Genomic DNA, 21,436 nt, shown 5'->3' on the forward strand with positions numbered 1-21,436 from the left:
AAAAATCTCCCAAACAATGAATGTTCGATAATACATCTTCACCTTACGATATGTATCTTCATGTACGTTTCTATGACTGAGTAAATAAATATCAAGGCTAGGTAAACTCATTGAAGTCCAGATAAAGAATATGATTGATTTGTTGAGTAGGCTCTAAATGCTTTAGATTTTTGTTATGAAGATATGTAATCTTATCGTATATCTTATCACTATGCAAACCTACCAGATCCAATCTGCTGCGTGTTTTACCCGAATGAACGTGATATAGTAAACAAACAATAGTAAAAACAGTTAGTTTCATAATAATTTTCATAATAGATATGTATTAAAATGTGCCAACTTTAGCTATTGTAAATAACGCTATAATTCTATACTAATGCTCATAGTGTTTGATCGTAGTATTTTATAAATTAAACAACCGATTCTCACTCGCTAGGTTAAACAATGGATAACGAAGGAGCTCAACGCGTGAAGCTACGCGCCTTAGACAATAATTCGACAACGATGTATCATCCATTCCTTATATTGCTAGTCTGCCAGCAACAATTGCCTTGGCTGGAATAATTCTCAAATGTTTCACAGTTTTCGCTAAGACATTTTGCTGAGAGTTTCAGTCCTTGTTTGACAGCATATGTCCGTTTGCCGGTTGCCCCTATCAGCCCGAATTGGAGCCAACATAGTCACACAAACCCGTGCTGTCCGAAGCGTTGCCACCCACCGACTGCAGATGTTGGTCATCTGGTTTGCAGTCGTAATTGTTGTTGTTATTGACGCAGCTGATTTTATCGCCACATCGGCTGGAAACGGCGGGCAAAGTGGTAGGTGAGATCTCTTCATTTAGATTACATCCGTCGTGGCGCTGCAAGTCCTCATCGATACCGTTGCTGTCGTCGGGCAACGAAAGCCTAGGTATTCGCTCCGTGAGCGATTGCACTGTTTGACGATCGTGCACCTCGCTGAAGATGTCTATTAGGTTGTTGATCCCGATCAGGTATCCATCCTCGTGGTTGCCCACCTTCCACTTGCTGTCATGCGTAATTGCCACGCTCTCCGGCAGTGCGACCGTTTTGGCAAAATCAATCAACCAGACGCTTGCCTTGTGCCGATCGTGGACGAACAGCAATGAGCTGCCTATCACTTCGTGGCTTTTGAAGAACTCCGAATATTCCAGCGTCGCCCGGATCGCCTTTAACCGCTGGATGTATTTCGGCTGCATATTATAAGAGATCGTTCAAATTACACCATTCAGTTCGATATTAAGGTGCTTGAAAAGCTTACCATTGAATGAGGAAACCCGTCGGCGAATTCACGGAACGCTTCACAGATCTGATCACGCGATTTTGTCGTTTTGAAATCTTTCGAGCTGGTTCCATCACTCTTTTTAATACCCTATAATAAAGAAGTATGTTATTAGTCAGGTGAAGTTGGATCACAAACATTAAATATCAACAATTTTTTTTTGAAATAAAACAATCACAGCTAGAAGTATGTCTGTTGGTCTTTTTATCTAAATTGTTCCATCTAAAATTTGCAAACGATAAATACTTCACTTTACTCAGTACGGAGTTCGAAATATGAAAAGAAACTTTTTTATCCCAATTTTAAATTTTGCTTCGTTTTCAAATAGCTCTTTCAAATATGTCTTATAAACAACTACACAAACAGTAATAATTTACTTTCCATACCAAACTACGTCCGAAATAGATGTTTCTGTGCAAAACCCCCAATCGATATGATCACCTCTATCGCCGAGAATCAAACAAAACTGTTTACATCCTGGTTCTGTACGACGGTTCTACCTAACTGCTGTTCAATGGTTTGATTGATGAGTAAGTCTAGCGTACCTCTATTCGAAATCCGAGCGTAGACGTACTGGAAATGGTTTCCCTCCACACCATGTAGCGTGGCTTTGTGACACCTTTAGCACGGTGCTCTTCATCGGTGGGGGCATTTTGATCAATTTGTATCATTTTTTCATACATATCCTGAAAATAACGAAGACAATCATTAAAGCGATCTGTTCGCACGTTCGATGTGTAACGGCAACCATGGAAGACCTACTTTTCGAAGTTTCGGCTTCTCTTTGGCTTTCGACAGTTCCTCCTCCAGGTAGGTTCTGACGCCTATTTTACAGTCCATGACACACGGTTGGTAGAAGTCACTGAGTAAATCCTGCAGCTGTATATACGTTGCTGAATGTAAAAAGCATTATCGTTAAGGAATTTTACATGAATTGTACACAATTCTTTGTCATAAAAGTTTCACATTGCTAGATTTCATTGCATAATTTCATTGCATTGTAGATTCAAAAATAGAAAACAAAACACAAAAGTAGCACACATTATATTACAACCATAGTAACTGAGCTTTGATAGATTATCAATAGATGATCGATTATGAAAATAAATAAACAATGCAATTCCTGAATAGAACCCTTTCATAATCTCCATTTCTTTGTTCTAATCATGTTTCGTTTCTGGAGTAACAACATCGAGAAGTAAGACATAGTTTTTCAGGTTTAAAAAGGATACATTCTCCATCCTCACTGTTCACTTGTCCCTTATACTCGGGAACGTAAGGTCTCAAGACATCCTTCATCAGGACCTGCAAAACAAGGGAAGGAAGGAAGGAAGGAAGATGGAAACAAATTAATTTTTTTTAAATATAATCCAACTCCGCAGGCAGATTTCAACTAAATTTCGCATCACTCACCTTAAAACATTTTTCCTCTTTGGGACATAGCTTCTTGAGTACCGTTCCTTGGTCTGGTCCAGCTTTGAAGTTTCCTTGATGTCCGGCTAACTGCACCCACGGGTAACGTTGCTTTTTGTACGTCTGAAAGAAGGGTGTCCATTGCACGATGTTACGCAACTTGCGCCATCCAGAAGGCTGTCAATCAGGAAAGAAAGATATAAAACAAAGGTGTCAAATCGTTTACCAATACTTTATGTCACTTCACGCTGTAGGTTTATGTAATAATTAAATATCGTTTGGAAGATAAAAAGGTTGAATATTGAACCACTGCGGTGTGCACACGACAGACGCTAAACTAAATGCAAACCTGCAAATAATCGTAATATCAATCAGCAAACCGCAAGTTATGTCCCTTTCGTGCAATAGTGCTGTAAGTAATATGGGGCCGCTTTTACGCTTCTGGCAAAGGTGTCGCCTTCAAAACCGCATCGATCAGTATTCGTTACGGTTCGCTGAACAGTATGGGATAAAACCTATTTGATTACAGGTATATAGAACTGGTTTGTTTTTCGAAACTCTAAACTCATCAGATGCCTTCTCGACGGATGGTTAAAATTTCCGACAATCATATGCGAATTTGTAATTATCATTTCTAACCAATGTTGACGTCAGTGATGCTAAGATTATTGTTTACTACATTCGCTATAGAATATACAGTTTTCGATTTGATTTCGACGCTGTTTAAATGGTTCATTACACATAAAGCATCTGCGCTACAAATTCATTTCATCGCATGAAATAAAACCTCATTTATTCACTCACATGTTTCACCCCATATCAATTGTGTGATATTTTTATTAACAGTTAGCTGTCGCGCCAATTTCTTACCCAGCTCCGCGAGGGCACAATATGCGTAAGCATCGTTGTTACGTAAAATACCACTTTAAGCTATCACATTTCTTCACCAGTGACGCCGGTGTCTGAGCCTTTTGTATGGTTCGTTTAGCGTCGGCAAAAGCGAGTGGGGATTGTCGTGCGTAGCAAATGGCATGTCAATTATTATTGTCATCGCATTCATTCGACAGACCATTTGGGAAACTGATGGGATTTTCTCCACCCCACGTAAACTGAGCGCGTTAGCCTTGGTCGGAAGTTGTGCGTCCAAAACTGTTGATTCTAAATTTAAACTCTAACGAGTTTTGGGTTCGATCAGCAAAGCAAAAGTTGCAACGCGATAAGTTCCAATTTCCAAGCGAATTATATTGACAAACGTACACTCGTTGTTTGTACCTATTAGCCATACCCTGAGATACCCGACGTTCCATCTTTCTTGATTACAACCGCAGCACGTGTTGCTTTCAGTTTGATGAATATGTGCTTTACTTGCTTTTCCTTAACGAAACACAAACCTTAGCTCGTGACCTGCATCCAAACAGATATCATGACTCCTATCTATCATGGGACGTATCTACATCTTCCGTCGGTTGTGCTAACGCTAGCTGAAAGAGATACGTTAATGATGTTTTGCATCCAGCTTCTAAAGCGGAATTCTTTGTGCACGATGCCATGTCCTCGTTTTACTGATGATGAATCATTGACACTATTCACGGCGGGTCAGAATGGTTAAGTGACTCTATGACATCTATGACGGTCCACTCTAAGCATTCATCACAATCATCCTGCACTGCGCCTTTGGTCGGCGCTGAAATGAAGCTAGCACTGCTATTTCTACACAACAAGAAGTTTTGCATTGGATGCTTATCACTGCACAGAGCTTAATATTGGCATACTAAATAAACATCACTGTGGGTAGCAGTTCCAGCCATTAATAGCTTTACGATCAATGCACATGCCTTCGAAATGGAAAGTGATTCTCATTCTCCAGCTAGACCGCATAGTCGTCGGGATTATAATTTACGTCACAAGTCTGACGAAATCAGTGTGGTATGCGACATCGACATGACGACATCTTAGCTAAATGATTTTTGCAAGTAAAGATAAACCTTTTTTTCGTTGAAAACAATTCACCCTGGACGTGAATCTCGCGAATGAATTTCACAATGAACATCAGCTGCATTTGAACGATATTGTGCGCAGCGCACTGAGCGCTGCAATTTTGCTATTCAACGTGCGAGAATCTCGGCTTACCTTCGCTCCAGATTCATGTCGAACGTCCGGGACGTCCGAGTCCCATTCGGAGCTCAAATCATCACTCGATGCATCGCCATAATCACGTGGCATCGGTACCTCCAGCAGTGACATCTGGTACTGCTCGTACCCCGGACAGAGACTGGCGGACTGGCGTGGTGAGGGTGACCGATTCGCACCCATCCGGTAACGCAACGAGCCACTGCCACCACCACCCACATGCTCTGACCGGCCACCAATTCCGGCATCTGCCGCCGGATGCTGCAGTATTGGCAGCTGATTTTGATAGTGGTGTTGCGAATGAGACGAACTCTGCGTTCGGTGCCGCTGCTGAAGCGACTGCTGATAATGTTGGTGGTATGCCCCGCTGTTCTGATGTGCCTTCGGTGGCTGTTGCTGCTGATATTGATGGTGGTGGTGATGATAGTGATGATGATGATGGTGATGCTGTCCGCCCATATGCTGATTCGGCGCGAGATTTGGGGCAATGTTCTGTGCGGTCAGATCAGCGTCCTTCGAATTCTTGCGACTGGTAAGTGCCGAAAATTTGCGGGCATCGTTCGAAAGTTTGCGGGTGAAGGATTTCTTCCGACTGCGCGGTACCGTTTCGCTGGACGATCCTGCACCGGCGGAACCCCCATTCCCCGCATCATGCTCGTCACCGCTGTCCGACATGGTCTTCAGATGGTCCTGCTCTTCGGGGCTGAGGTTGGGAAAGTGCAACAGCTTGACCGTCACCTTATCGCCCGACTCCGTGAAGTACACTTCCTTGGCGCTAAGCTTATCAAAGTCCTCGTAAATGGTCACCGTCGGTAGCGTGCAGATAGGCATCGTTTCTTTATCCTCGGTTCCGAATTTTTATGCGTTTGTAGGGTGTGTAGAGTTGATTGTTCGACGAACTCTGGTGTTGCTCTACAGAGCACTGTAAAAGTTACGTAAGATGACATCTGATAAAACAGTTCCCTCGCGAAACATCAGGCAAAATGAGGTGTAACCATTGAATACTCTCTCTCTTTCTCTCTCTCTCTCTCTCTCTCTCTCTCTCTCTCCTCTTTCTCCTGTATACTTCAATATCTCTATATTCCTTTCTTCGACTTTCCAACAGTTTCCCATACATTAACTCTTGAGAGAACAAAAGCGAATTCAATCGTGCCAAACCCAACTCCAACCTGCTACCGAAGTTAATTTGTCTTCGTGGAGGCGCGTCAACCATCATCAATCGGCAACAAGTTTCCTTAACGGTAGTCACCAATTGCAGGACCTCGCCGAGGATCTCGGATCGTACCAGAGCGTATGAACGCTCTTCATCAACAGTTCCTTGCATGCACGGAAACTGTATGCCGTTCCATTGCGTACCCTGTTTCCCCTTTTTCGACCGGAGTGTCCGACCGCTCGAAAGCGAGGGAAATTTATTGCGGTACTTATGGGGACATATTTGGAAGTCGGCTGCCCCGAACCGGTTGCTTTGAGATGCTTATGGACGTGTTTACTTGCAAATAAAACGCTCTGGCGCTGGCTACTGAATAATGGGTGGCTCTCTCAACCTGTCGCTACTATTCGTCGAGTTTTGACGAGTGCAATTCCTTGGGTAATCAGTGCTGAAAACCGAAGGCATACAGTAATCAAGTTTGCATTATTGTAACTCACCGCAATAACCCCACAAACGATTATTAGGGTGGCACATCAAAATCAATGTTATAGCATTGTTTTGACATTGTTGAATGGCGAAACATTCCATCTAAAGTTCATATTGGGAAGTTTTTGTTTGTAACTTTTATAGTGGAAAGTGTCCAGCCGCGCAGTCGACAGTGAAGTGAAAGGGTGTCTGCTGTTTTATACTATTAATATGTTCAACTCAGATGTACGGAAAGTGCAAATCAACTAATTGACTCCTTTCGAAAGATGCCTCGCCATGATCTACAGCTAGCGTGTAGGTGATTCTAGCTAAATGGACATCTCTTCTTGCTTTCACAATCTTGATGACATTTTTCACGAACATCGTTGCAGTCACGCCATCACGAGAAAGACACACATTTTAGCGCGTGTGTGTATGAATGTGGCCAGATTTGCTAAGGAAGAACAGGTTGCGGTTGCTGCACCATATCGCAATTCCATTCCTCTGCAGTTGTATCGTACGGTTTGGCAGTCTCCAGTCTGCCACCATCTCTGGCCCTCCATTTGGAGCATTGTAGTATTGTGTAACAGTTGGGACAAGTGGGATGGTTGGGGCAATAAATTTATATTTCCCAACCGGCCATGCACTAAAACCTACCGTCGTCGCGTCGGTTGATGTATGGTTTCGTGTGTTTAGTCTAGGAGAGGATCTGAACTTGATGGTGATAAGAAAACCTCAGGGACGCCATTAGCGACCATTAGAGATGACAACCAGTTCAGGTGCGGACTGTTGCATGCGCTGCAACTATTGCAAGTATGAACACCACGTAAGCTGGCCCTTGATTTGAGTTTTGTGCGTTCAAATGGCTATTTATGAATTAATCTAAAGCATTGCTCAAAAAAAAACACGACATAAACAATATTGCGTTCTTGATCGTTCGTTCGTTTCGTTTTGTGATCAATCCCGCATGTAATCGGACGCTAGCAACAATTCCCTGTGCGTCACATACTAAGAACGATTGAAATATTTTGAATTTTAAAACACCCTTTGACGCAAGCTTTTCGCTTCAGAAACGAAGAACACGGCCAGAGAAGCGTATACCAACGTGGTACGGGCAAGCCATTCTGTGTCCAAACCATGTTTCAGAATGGTATTTTAATAGTCAACCCCCTAACCAAACTGGTTATTGGCGATAGAGTGTGAAAATTGCTAATTGATGACGTCGTCTTCAACGGGTTCCTCTTCTTCATCGTACACTGAGCACATTGACGCCCCTTTTTAGTTTGAGGTGTATGCGGACTGAATATGACGGTAAACAGTCAAATGAGTGTAGTATTGGCTTGGCTTATTGTTATTTACAGAAATTTTAATTGAACTGTGTCTAAAAAACCACCTGGAACATCTCTAACAATCAACACAATCAACATTAGTCATCACCATCTTACCGATCAGCGTATGATCGGATGAATTTGCAGAATAAGCAGGCATTCGAATGGTGAGCGACGTTTGAATAGGAGCAAATGATCTTGCTTCCAACGCACAAAACTTTAGAACTGGCCAGACAGAACTGAAGAGTAAGCACTTCTCTTCATCAGTAAAAAGGTTAACCCGTAGGTGTTGTTGTGTCTGTGATTCGCCCGGTGTCGACACAATCTTTCGACGAACGCGATCGTATGGCGTTTGGGCATCTTTTATATGAACATCTACGCATTTTCACAACTTGAAAAATGTACTCTTTTCGGAAATACGTGGATGAGCAGTGACATTGGGAAGTTCATTCGCACGGAAAGTTGATGTTGTAGGCTGTGATGTGGCTGTGAATGTTCGAAAGTCTCCATCATTAATTAAAAGCGGAGGAACCGATTGGATTTAATTATGTTTGCATACACGTCACTTAATTTGTACATTATGCTGATACGAAATGAACATTTCATAAACAAAACCTTCAAAAGTTGATAGAATGCTGTGTTCTAGAGCACGTAAACTGCGCTTTGCTTATCATTCAATCAGGTGTATGGGGCAGAATGTTTTCCAAAACCGTAACCTCATTTCCTCAGCATGCAAACGCCACCGACGCTGATAATGCGAGCGTAGTTTCAACAATCCAGCATCCAAGCCATGGCGCCAACTGTGTGGGATTTTTTGTTGTATTAAAATTAGCTTCTTTTTCTCACATCTTGTTCCCTTTCCTTTTGAGAAAGATAATCTTTCTACCCGTGGTACCGAGAGGGCACGTACCGAAAAACTCGGTCGACAGACGGCGTCTCGCAAACCGCAAAATAAAGGGAAGTTCCAATGTCCGCCCGGTGCGGGAAGCTCGTAAATCTTAGCACGGCATTCCCAGCTTTGTAGCACCGCACCTTGTCTATTGCGATGTAGATTTTTGCAACGGAGAGAACTACCGGTGCGCAACAGCATACCGAACGAGGCGCGATCCAGCCTCGTGTATTGTTTCGCGCCAGTCCCACCCTAATCTCGAGATCAAATATTTAGTTAGGCCGCCGTGGCGGAGTCAGAGAGGGAGGAAGAGATGAGTTTCGCGTGGTGTCTGTGTAGCGAGCAGTGCCCAGCGCCGCTCGCCATTGCAGCTATGTTTACTACACCACTTTTGCCTGGTTTCGTAGGTGTACGAGAAATTGCATCTAAACCGCAGCACAACAACACATTTCATTGATGTTCGCTCCGCTACGTACACAGAACGACTGCTCCGGGGTTTTAACTTATGCACGCGCGAAGATCGTCACTGTCACTGGCGAAATACTGGAATGTCCATTTCACTACTGCCCACTCGCACAAGCCGCTCACACAAAACTAACAAACCGGTAGCGTGGCTGTCGTCCAAATTTTAAACCCTTTTTTCGAGTGGCAAAAGTGAAAGTTTTTCTTCTGTCGCCCCTAAAACCGTTGTCCCACGGGCTACGCACAACAGCAGCGGGAACCCCTCTGGACGATCGAGATCTCACCACGAATGGCAGCGAATGTTCGATTGAATCGATATACGCGAAAACTACCACGGTTGTGTCCACGGTGACACGAGGCACACGAGGGTTTCGTTCAAACCGTTCGTTCTCCAATCGCCGATCGAGTGACGTGCATGCAAAGCTCCACTAGTGTAGAATTAGATTCGGTTTCAGGCCACACAGCACAAACACTGTTGAGGCTGTCGATCGCGACGGCAACGGTACGGGGTCTACTCAGGCCAATGCCGCGCGGAGGATGCCAAAGCACAAAGTCTACCGCGATAACGTGCGACGCACACTCGGTGCGATCGGTGGTCGGAATTAGACTGAAGTATCAACAATAGCACTGGCTGCGGCCAAGCACCGCGCCAGTTTTGCGCAGGCGGGTTTCGTACGCGGCCGTCGTCGGAAAGCTGGGTGGCGCGAACGTGGAGAAGGCGAACGATCGCGATGGTGACGCTGATCGCCGCGTTTGCTTCGCACGGTTTCATATTATCAGCAATAGGGAGCAGATCTGTCGACGGGTGTGTTTGTGTCCAGAAGCTGTTTCACGCTCACCGACCCCGCGATTGCTCTGGGGTGCAAGTGTGTTCGTATTGCACCGTACGTGCCCAATTCCTCCCAAACAATAGTACGTGATGCAAGCTGTCGTAATGTAGACACATGAGATTGGTACAAATTTTTACTGATTGAAAGAAAAATAAATTAAAATGTTTAACAAACTAACAATTAAACAAATTAATTAAAATGTCAAACAAACTAAGATATTTGTTATCTGAAACCTAACCACTTGGCCAAAAATAAAACAATAAAAAGTTCATTAAATGATTATACTCTAATTTAGTATATTTAATCGCAATATTTTACGCAAACAATATTCGAAATTACTTGGTCGTAATCATTTTAAACTATTTCAAAACTTGACTGGAAAAAGTTGTCTTTAAAACCAAAATAAAATAATTTTTGTTTAATTTTTCGTATCTTGTACTACTCGGTTGGTTTTATTATAATTACAAGAAGGTGAAAATATCGATAAAAATATGTGTATGAAATTCAATCTCGACGAATGCTCCACTATGCGCTGTTACTTATATGTTCACCTTATTTTAGTAGTGTGCGTATCACGAGAGTCACTCAACGAAAGCTCGCTGGATGTTGCAACAAAATGAGCTTTTTTTGCGGCAACACGGTCACAAACGCATGTATAATAGGCATCGAACATTTTACATTAGTAATATAAACAATCGATATGTATTCGCCGTTTATCCCTCTTATTAAACGTTTATTAGTTAAAACAGTATTCAGTAATATATGGCTAACAATTTGCCAAATAAGTGATACAAAACTGTTAAGAAAAGTGTTGTATTTAACTTCACTCGTTATTTTGTTAACAATATTCTGCCCATCGAAAAGGACTTCTTGTATCCCCAGGCATGTATTTTGAATTATTTAAACACTTTTCATTTGATTTACATTAAAAACAATCAACTTGAAATATGTTTTTTTCCAAATGAATGAATCATAACAAGTTGAAGCATAACTCGAAAGGGTCGTTTTCGGAAACAACATTAACCAAAACATGTTCGAATGTTTCGCATATTCACAAGACATAACGAAGCTTTCACCAATGTGTTGCAGTGGTGAGTAAGCTCTCGAAAGATTAGTCGAAGCTTCTACCAGATGGAGCAAGTGGAGCTATGCAAACGATGACGTCAAAAAGCTTACTGTAGATATTTGGGAAGCCGGATTTGATGAATACTAACTAACTAACTTTGATGAATTAATGCAAACGTTAATGCAAACTCGTTCGTTAATGCAAACTTAAAATAAAAAACGCTTTTTTAATAAATAATCTAAAATATCTTGTTTTGCTAACATCAGTCAGCAATTCGATCCAAGATTTTTCATTCAGAACCGCAAAAGAAGAGTTTGCCATAAAAAAGAAGTTCCGGTAAAAACACAACCTTGCAGCTCTAATATTCATAGTGTAAAAGATAAATGTAGGATACATATTATATTTTTTGTTAGCGTTTCAAGCTCCCAAGTGGTATTCCATCCCTATTCAATCGAAGGGATACTAATAAGACAAATTTACTAGTTTTATGGTATTGGTATGGTATTGACAGGAAATCGTACTCTTTAAAGAAGTTCACGGTTTTCTCACATCGATAAAGTTTAAATTTAACCTTAAAGGACTCAGCTATGTTTTTACATCAATTTGCCTGCATTAGTTGATAGTGATCATTTTTTAAATTTTCCGTTTTAATCCAAACATCTTACTCATATCGTAACATTCTAAGTTTCTACACAAAACAAGCCCTCGTGCTGTTGGTTTGTTGTAGAAATATAAATGAAGTGCAAATAACTAAAAACGTTTATTCTTCATTTTTATAAATATTATACGACAATTTTATTATTGAACGAACTTCCACTTAATACACGTACTAACTCAAATTTAAAATACATTATTGCAATACATTTTTAAGTTATGTTGCCTACCTTTTTAATACCACTGGCAGTTTCCTTTGGCCCGATTGTGTAAAGATCTACAATGCCGAGCAAACAATCGTCACAGCGACACACATCGTCACCGAGAATAAGCGATCCCAGCGAACCGATGCTGCTGCTCGAGTCCATCGAATCTGTTCGGATGAGCCGCGACCCACCGGGGCCCGTTTGTTGAGATGCCGCCTCAATCTTCTTCGCCAGCAGTGCCTCCATCAGTGACCGAGGCCGACTGTTGCTCGATGTAAACAGTGACATTTTGGCGATGGTTATCTGTTTGTTTTCAGACACTTTACAAAACTCACGACACTTTTGCTTTCCTTGTTTTTCTTTTGTATTAAACTCACTGCACTGTGTATTTCGAAATGCTTTAACTTCGGCACAGTGCAAATTTCTCCACACCAGCGTTACGACTCGCCGGAAGTGAATTGCCAGTGCGTGCACGTTAAAAAGTAACTCCACGAACCACACATCACACAGGCAATTAATTAAATTGTAATCGTTAACCGTCGTTGTGTAATTAACGTTCCCGGCTCTATCGGCTACACACAAGGGTTAATCGATGATCACACCTAATTGCACGTATCCTAGAGAAAGATTGGAAGCGAAAGGTATTAACACGGCCGGGAACTGGGTTGTCTCCTGATATGCACAACAATCGCTAACGGTCGCCCCATCTGATTACTAACAAAGATGCAATCCGATACACGAAACGGCAACGAATTGAGGAATAACGACAACCGCAGGCATGTGCAACGCAAATATATTTAAGACTGCCGTCGACGATGCGACTTCGCATTGCACCGACCGAACGCATGCATACCGGGGCCATAAAGGGCGGTTTACTTTTGATGGTGTAGATTGAAAATAACTTCTTGAACACGAGATTACCCCACGGGAGAAAATGCTCAACGAAACTTTGTCAGATTTGTCCTGTCTGGTGCGTTGATCACGGATGAGTTCATACTCCTCTCGCTTACGCTTGCTTCATTATTTCTGGGTTTTCGTTCCGTTGGCGAATTTTTATTCACATGTTCATGTCATCGTAAAGGGGCACGTAATCTTAGCGCATCGGTAAGACGTTGTTTGTCAGCAGCGTCATTAAATGAAACGATTTGTAGCCTCATTTTTTTAAAGCACAAAAGGATGACTGCATACGCATCAGGTGTGGCTTATGCTTGTAAGAAATAAATTCCCAATAGAGCTCAACTTTTTCACGTGCTCAGATGGCAATTTGTGATTTTATATGCAATTACATTTTAACGGCAGTTCTAAAAGTTCAGTTACACATATTGTTTTATACCGTAGACGAAGTGAGATCGCGCAAATCAATTATTTGATATGAATTTTGAAACATCCCAGTAGGAATCGCTGTACTCCGAGCTCATACAAATGAATATTTACTGGAAAGTTACACAAATACATAAGTTCAAACACGAAGACACCGCGAAAGATCAACAAGCAAAAGTTTTCATTTCTTTCTGATTCCTTAGCTGCATCACATTCAAACGATGATCGATTAAAATATCTTTCCACCATCGCCACCTTCGGAAACTGCACCCATTTTTCGTGTCATACTTTTTATGACATCGACACGGAAATAAACAAAGAGCAATACCCTCGTGTCAACACCACACCAGGCATTCGTTCCGACTGGCGACAAAAATGTGCAAATTGGAGGTGATATTATTATTTTCGTTCCCCTTTTTTTTTGGTCTCTCTTGCACCCAATATTAGCACAAACGAAACATGAACAGCGATGAGTAGTGTTGCTTATAATGACTTTGTGATCTTTTTGTGGTTCATTAAAACAAGGTATTACCATCGGAATTCCAACTGTGCTGCTTTCTGTTTTACATTTTATACACACTAACATTTTAGTGTTCCCATTCAAAATGGTCGCCATTTATTTTAGTTTTGTTTTGAACATAAAACATGAAGCACAATAAAGTTGTAGCCACCATATTTCCTTCCTTTCATAACACTGACATGCAACATCAGAAAATAACTCTCGAGCGAGCCGCATAAAACCCTTGAACTCTCAACTAAAATGCAAATTACAGCAAGCAAAAGTGTCAAAATGTTTTTACCCTCTTTCGCCCAACAGGAATGTTTTAATGAACAATCAACCAACTCCATTATGCAGCACCCGTTCAGCCAGAGGCGACTCCATTATTTGGTCTGGAACCCTTTTTTTTTTTGGTACCTCCTCGAAGACGTATTAGCATGCGCAAACATATTAAAAGCAAATTCATGCGCCCCGAGGCAATGTTTGGGGGTTAATTTTATTCAGCGCAAGGTTTAACAGATTTGATTTCTGTTTCTGGGATGGTTTTAATCATAAAACATCAAACATTAGTGGCGGCATTAGAGGGTTGGCGCCGAACGCTAACGGCTTATGGATTAATGCGAAACTAATGCTTTTTGGTTCTGTTTTTTGTTTAACAATCTCCCTAATAATTTACTATTGTTTGCCTTAGCCTGCGTGATACGGCCAATATTTGGACGAATACTGATATATCATTAATTTTATATGAGTAAACCAAAAGCTTATGCGTGTCATCGCACTGAACCTGGACAAGCCAACAACCGTTCTGCATAAACAACATATAGTCCATTATGTTAATGGTTGTGATCGGCAAACGATTGCAGATCCAAATAAAACCGGTAGCAACTGATGCCGATCGACATAAGCACAAAACCCATCGACAGTAGTCCCAGTCCGTTTTCCAACCGATTGACAACATGACAGAAAATTAGCAAAAACGTTTTACGAACCAGATACGAATCAGATGATCCGCGTGACCGGTCAAGAAAACCCTTCGGAGAAGTCAAGTCATTCCAGACCAGACCCAGTGGCCAACCCGACCAGAAGTGTGAGATCGTAAATCTATCTGCTTTTGACATCAGTGACGCATCAAGTGTACTACACGAGACACAAAGCCAGACTCGTTTCTTTGCCCTAGCCCGGGAAGTGGTTTTCCCGGGACGGAACGTGGTGACAAGTGTCCGAAGGGAACACAGCACACTGTTCGCCGCCGTGACATCGCCCAGCCCGAGCCGTGACAGATGGTGTGAAAAATTATCGCAAACAAAATGACCGCTTCCGTTTGCCGGCTGCCGAGCAATCTCGTCCCGGCGACACTTAAGAGCTTTTCGCTGCTCGCGCGTTGGAAGTGGCTTGTCATATTTGCATAAATTGATCGACTTCTTACGGCTGTGCCATGTTTGCCGACTGTCATCGATTGACGGCTACTGGCAACGATGGTCTAATCTCAGGCTCACAACTGTGCGCAACGGGCTCGGGTGATTCCAAATAATGATTCCACCCCGCTCACTGATAGAAAGCCACGCCGACACGGGAGGGTTCAATCGTTCGTGCCAATGCTATAAAAGAAAAGCACAGCCACTCCCCTATCTCTTTGAACCTGCCCGTCATACAATCGACGTCTAGCCGATACATTTTTAATTAATGATTAACCAAAGGATCTGTGCGTAACGGTAGCAGAGACCGGGTCCACAAATCCCGTTTGTAAACCACCCCGGGTCAACAATCGGGTGCACGATAAACAAACACTCAATCCGCTGCTACAAGCCCGTGTTGCGTGTAAGACTGGGACGATGTTTCGCAAGGAAGAGTTTGTATTGTTGAAAACATCCGTCGCGCAGGGGAAAGAAAAAGGTGCCAACGTTTACAATGGACCGAGAGTGATAAAAACATTAACCGCTTCGGAGGCAAATTGAAGACGTGAGATAGCAAAGAAAAGGAGGCTTCCTTAAGATAGGCAGCCGAAAAGGCATAACGCATAACGATAAATTCCCACATTTTATGGCTTGTTTTAAGCTGAATTAAGTGCTACTTGATAGAACACGACAACTTGAATGGTGAGGTTTCACTTTTGATTTTGTGTTTTAGCACGACTTTTGTTTCTTTTGTATTTTTCTTCCGATAATTGGTTAACTTTAACGGGAGATTCTTTTATCTTGATATTATAATTTGTGTGAGCGAATTTTTTAACTCCGTTAAACAATTTAAGTAATTCTTACCGGAGTATCGCATGTTATATAACAAAAAACAACAAAATCTGCATGAACCCTCATTTAAGGCTGTTTTGAATTGATATCAAGTTAAAACACTCATGTACCGCAATGCTAGCGTAAAGTATCGCATACAAGGCAAACCACGATAGGTACATGATTTATGTGCGATCGTCTTAATTACCGTGTAAAACAGCTGATAAACTGCTCACGTCTGTCTTACAACCGTAGCTAAAATTTTAACACACACTATTGGCAAAACATGTATCATCCGTCGTGGAGCTCGCTGGCATCATAAACCTGCATGTCTGTTCTCATGAAGCTGCTAGCAGCAGCTACTAGTCATAATCCACATGTTTACGCTCTCCAACGGCTAAACCCCTGCGGTGTAAACAACTGACTTTGCTATCATGTTTTTTTTTTCTATTTGTCTTTTTTCGCCCGATCTGCCGATCGTTGGTTCTGTATTTCGTTCGCATAAACAACATTACCATGATGAGCAAATGTATTTCTCGTGTACTATCTGTTGCTTGCTGATTGGAACATGAGCGATGAATACCTATCGCAGGAAGCTATTGTAGTACAACGCTCTACAACGCGTAGCAACATTGTCAAACATATGTTGCCGAGTGCTGTGAGAAACGAAGGTTGAAGTACTATTTTAGTACTAATGTAAATAACATTTCAAACTGGCCTAAATTTTGAGCATTACCATGTGCATAAAATACCGAAAATAGACAGTATGAAACGAAACTTTTACATAATCGGAAACATTTCTTAACATAACCCATCGATTGTGCTGCTCCGGTTGAATCTACCCTGATTAGGAGAGCCTGCCAAGAATGTGTAACGATGCAACAAGGCTTGTCATGTTGTCGTTTTATCTTATCGCGATAGCACAATCTACGATCAACGCTAACAAGGTTTAACTTTCAAAACTCCAAGCCTTCGGCGCGCGCCCCAGTGCTCCGAGTGTGCGAAGGAAACGCCATGAGGATACATCGCTGCAAACGCGCAAGCCTCTGATTAATCATACAATATTCATAAATCCTAGAAAGATGATAGGTTGCGATATCTTTCTACCATCGGTGTTTTATTATCAGGCAAATGATAATAATTATTTATAATTACCCACTGTACACGGGCCGCCATCGCGCCCGAGCCTATCCCTGAGGATGTTAATAATCAGAGTGTAATGAAGAGGTATCAGTGGCGCAGTATGCCCGCGAGATGCACAAAAGTGATCCATAACCATTTTATATTTTCACTGCCCATCCCATAAGGGAATTAATTTATAAAGATGTTGTCAGTAACTCACTAAATCCATTAACAGCGGGATGCGCGAGAGTACACTAGCTGTTATTGAGCAACCTGTGCTGGGACTCTGCTTGAAGTACTTAAAGGCATATTTTCTTGGGTACAATTTTGCTAAATCTATGTTCCAACGAATTGTAAGTAGTTAGTAGGTAATTCTCTCTCTCTGATCTCTGCCCATATTTTTTCTTATCGTCTGGTAACATTTACCACACCCTTGTCGAAATTTAACTTCCAATTGTTATTTTCTTGTCCCATCCGATTGGGAAAAATAAATAACCACTGCAGCCAAAACCCATGCTCAACAATATGTTGACCTATCGGACGAAATTTTTCAACACAAGAAACGATTATTCATCGCTCAACCAACCCCTAAGTTGCATCGTTGACATGAGCCAAAGGATCATTGACTGAAGCCATTGGGCATACCGGAGATTTCATCATTGGCCATCGTCAATCGTTGTTTCACACGCCATACTAACCCGTACCGATTTGGCGGGTCGTTGGTAGGTTGCCATTCTCTGCAAAGTTGTCCCTTCCGATGCGCATTGCACTGCGGTTGAGTGGAGACTTAAGAAGTTCGCTATAGCTCGTTTCCTCCAGCCAGTGTTCGTCGGCATTTCGTGTATGTGTGCACGGATTACCATTTGAATCGAACGCTTCAGATGCCATTCAATGAATTTCTCGACGATGATCGAAAAAGAAAACAAGTTACGGTTCGTACTTTTAATCCATTCTTTGAAGCAAATCACCAAGCGAAAAATATCGTCGAATGCCACTTTCATCCAGATGCTTGCGATCGTGACAGCCTGATCGAGGTTGTACAGTTGGGTAACGTTCCACGCTCCCAACGATCGGTAACGGCCGTCTGTACCGATCCTCCGGGGGTGGTGAACGAGTGCCCGCAAGAGTGAGCGAGAGAAATTAATAACATGATTCGTGGTGAATTCAGGCTTGCAAACGTATCCGTCTACAGTATGCGTTCGCACTAGAGCTTCATCCCGCGTTACGGAGCACCCGGGTCGGGTTGGATTCCTCCGAGGTGTGGCGTCAATCTCTTCGCGGGCAACAGCATGGGTGACAGCATAATCGATCTGCGCCAATCCCCGTAACCGCGAACGCAATTCCGCGAACCATTTTGGTCGTTTGCTGAAGTCTTTGAATTAATTTATCACTTAACAGCTGATTCATCCATCCGATTATCCGAGCAAAAGGGGCATGAGATCCATGAGTTTGGTACCACAACCTCAACTAGGGCCTCATAGATGCAACCATCCAACTGGAGTGGCTTGAAGCAATTCAGTCTTTTCGTGAAGTAGCCCTTATCCACACCAGCAGCAGATGTCATCTTGCTGCACGGAGTACCTTGGATAAGTGTATCTGTTTGTGGTGCTTAATGCTTTGCGCGACACACGGTCAGAGTGATGGAGGATATTTCTGCAATCACCTGCACTTCATTATAACCACGCTGAATAATTCATCATTTAATCGATTACACCGTAAGGCTGTGATTGAGCAATGAGTTGCTCCACCAACTCAAGTGTGTTCAGGTTGAAGATGAGTCCCCTTCAACTTATAGCCTAGCAACGTATTCCTACTCTAAACTGTTGACTTAACTATCTCAAGACTGTAAACAATCTATTACCATACTATTTAACTTCATATTCCTACATTTTGGGAAGAGTTTCTAGAACAAAACCGAGTAAATGTTCCTGATAAACGTTCCGTACCTACTATTTACTATATACTATTTAACGTACATAGATGTGCGAGATCACATGATATCGCTTTCGCCATAACACAACCTAACACTTGAACACTTGAACTTCAATATTGTCAGTATTCGTCACTAATTGGGCAGTATAATTCAACACAATCGTCCATGTCGCTCATCCGATCGTATGAAAATTTGGAACGGATATCATCGCCACCATCTTGCCTGCTCATAAATCCGTCCCACAAGCTACCACGACAATCCAACCTGAGTGAATGCAATAAATATTCCATTGCAAACAACAATTTGCCCGTAATTTGTTCGAATTCACAGCACGGATGCACCCTGCGGGATGCAGGACTCCGATCCGATCCGATCGCAGGAGTGTATCGTCCGCGGATCAGTTCGTACGGTCGTATTTTAAATTAACTCGTTTATTTAAACTTAATTGACTGATGTAATTTACGACCTCGCGCGCTCACGCGACGATCGGGCTATCGTTCTGCGCCGATGAAAGTTGCTCCCCCCAAAAGCGAACCAATCCTGAGTGTTGAAGATCACGCTCCCGTCCTGTTTGCTGAAAGTTCGAACCGACGCTCCGCAAGCATACGGTGCACTGTGCCTTAAAGGGACCAAGGACATGGTCAGGCGTTGCAACATGAAGGAAAAGGTGTAAAAGGGCTCGAAGGTTACGGTACTGGTTCAGCTGACCACGGCAATCGGTAGAATCGGTGAACCAAAATTACGCTCACTTATGACAAACTCACTATCAGATGTAATCCATTTCACGTAGTTCGCTCACTGTCCAGTGGCCTTTCCGGACCAGATTGTGTTTAAAAGGGGTGTTACTGTATGATGACGGCTTTGTTTATCGCACAAATCTTTTTAAATCTGATTCTGAGCTACGATTACTGAGGTAGCTGGTCTGATGTAATCTTGAATAGGACATTCGTTTAGGAATTCTACATTTTAACGCACTAAAAGCAAATATGTTTAAATCCTTGGTCTTAAATGGTGCATTTCTTTATTATTGCCTTCCATCACAATTGACGGAAATAAATTAATAACACGCACTGCACCCCAGCTCCAGGAATTTTACATGCTTCATCGCATGATGCTGTACCGTAAACACAAAAACTCCAAGACGAAAACATCACCTCTCGATTTTATGACAAATTTATTCCTAAAAACTGCATAATAACAAACCGAACGGCACGAATGGTAGCTTTTCCCGCCCTTGAGATCCTCAAATCCTCAAGACAGTATGTTCAACACACACACACACACACACACACACACACACACACACACACACACACACACACACACACACACACACACACACACACACACACACACACACACACACACACACACACACACACACACACACACACACACACACACACACACACACACACACACACACACACACACACACACACACACACACACACACACACACATACTCACAAGAAAACCCACGGAAAATATATCAAAATTATGAATATTTTGTGCATTCCCATCATAATTTACGACCTTCATTATGCATCCGGCGAAATTTGATAGGCCAGATCTGTTCGCTATCGATACGGCGAAGGGCCCAAATATGGGTCGGTGACCGGTCGTAAAATAAAGAAGACCCCTTACAGCTCGTGCTCACCACGTATCATGCCGCCAAGAATTATCGCCTCGTGGGCTCGTAAGACAGTTACGTGAGTGAGTGCCGTTTGGCGGCTTTAGAATAATTTTGGCTATACCATCAAGTCAAAAATATTACTAATAAATTATAAACCCAAGCAACATGTGACCGATGCGGTCGCACGAATTTGCTAAGAACGCATCAAAATTAAGTCGACCCATCAATCATGCCCACTACCCCACGAACATGAAACGCACACACTACAATTTTCGTGCTGCTTTTCGGCATTCGCCATGTTCATTAATATACAGCAGACACTTAACGGCTGAACAAAGACGGGGAAGCCGTTGGGACGGGGACGTTACTAAACACATATAGCAATCGCACAGGAAACAGGATCACATCCCTGCGGCCCACTTATGGTAACATCGGCGACAACAGCGACGTTGGTTTCGGTCTGTTCGGAATAAGTTAAGCGCACGATGTAGTCGACCACGTCCTGTTGCTGACCTACTCCGTACACGCCGGAACTTCAGCCTCAACAGAACCAACAAAAATGAAGCCTGCTTTGCCCCGTATCAAGCGCGCTCAGAAAGTGAATGGAGCCGTCAAGTGATCGCTTGCAAACCGGGAGAAAATCACTGTTGACAGCCTGCAAAATGTCAAATTCATCAAAAAGCCATTAATCAACGCTGTCCAGCGATGGGGCTGCGACATGGCGAACACGATACCGATACCGTTCTGCCTGTGCTATTCTCAATCCCTGCACTGCACAGAACTGGCCGACCGCTAGTGCGTTGTGCATA

At 42.6% G+C, this 21,436-nt stretch overlaps 1 protein-coding gene across 1 annotated transcript; it reads right to left on the reverse strand.

Annotated features, from left to right (window-relative positions):
- Positions 1-655: 655 nt before the first annotated feature.
- LOC128710384 (inositol-trisphosphate 3-kinase B-like) lies at positions 656-5,673 on the reverse strand. The gene is made up of 7 exons (XM_053805435.1): positions 4,843-5,673; positions 2,713-2,889; positions 2,532-2,604; positions 2,062-2,192; positions 1,845-1,985; positions 1,279-1,389; positions 656-1,210 (listed from the first exon to the last, which is right to left on the reverse strand). Exons 1-7 carry the CDS (start codon positions 5,671-5,673, stop codon positions 656-658), a joined length of 2,019 nt encoding a protein of 672 aa, XP_053661410.1.
- Between the last annotated feature and the right edge of the window lie 15,763 nt (positions 5,674-21,436).

The sequence above is a fragment of the Anopheles marshallii genome, chromosome 2, assembly GCF_943734725.1.
Source record: "Anopheles marshallii chromosome 2, idAnoMarsDA_429_01, whole genome shotgun sequence".
NCBI lineage: Eukaryota > Metazoa > Arthropoda > Insecta > Diptera > Culicidae > Anopheles > Anopheles marshallii.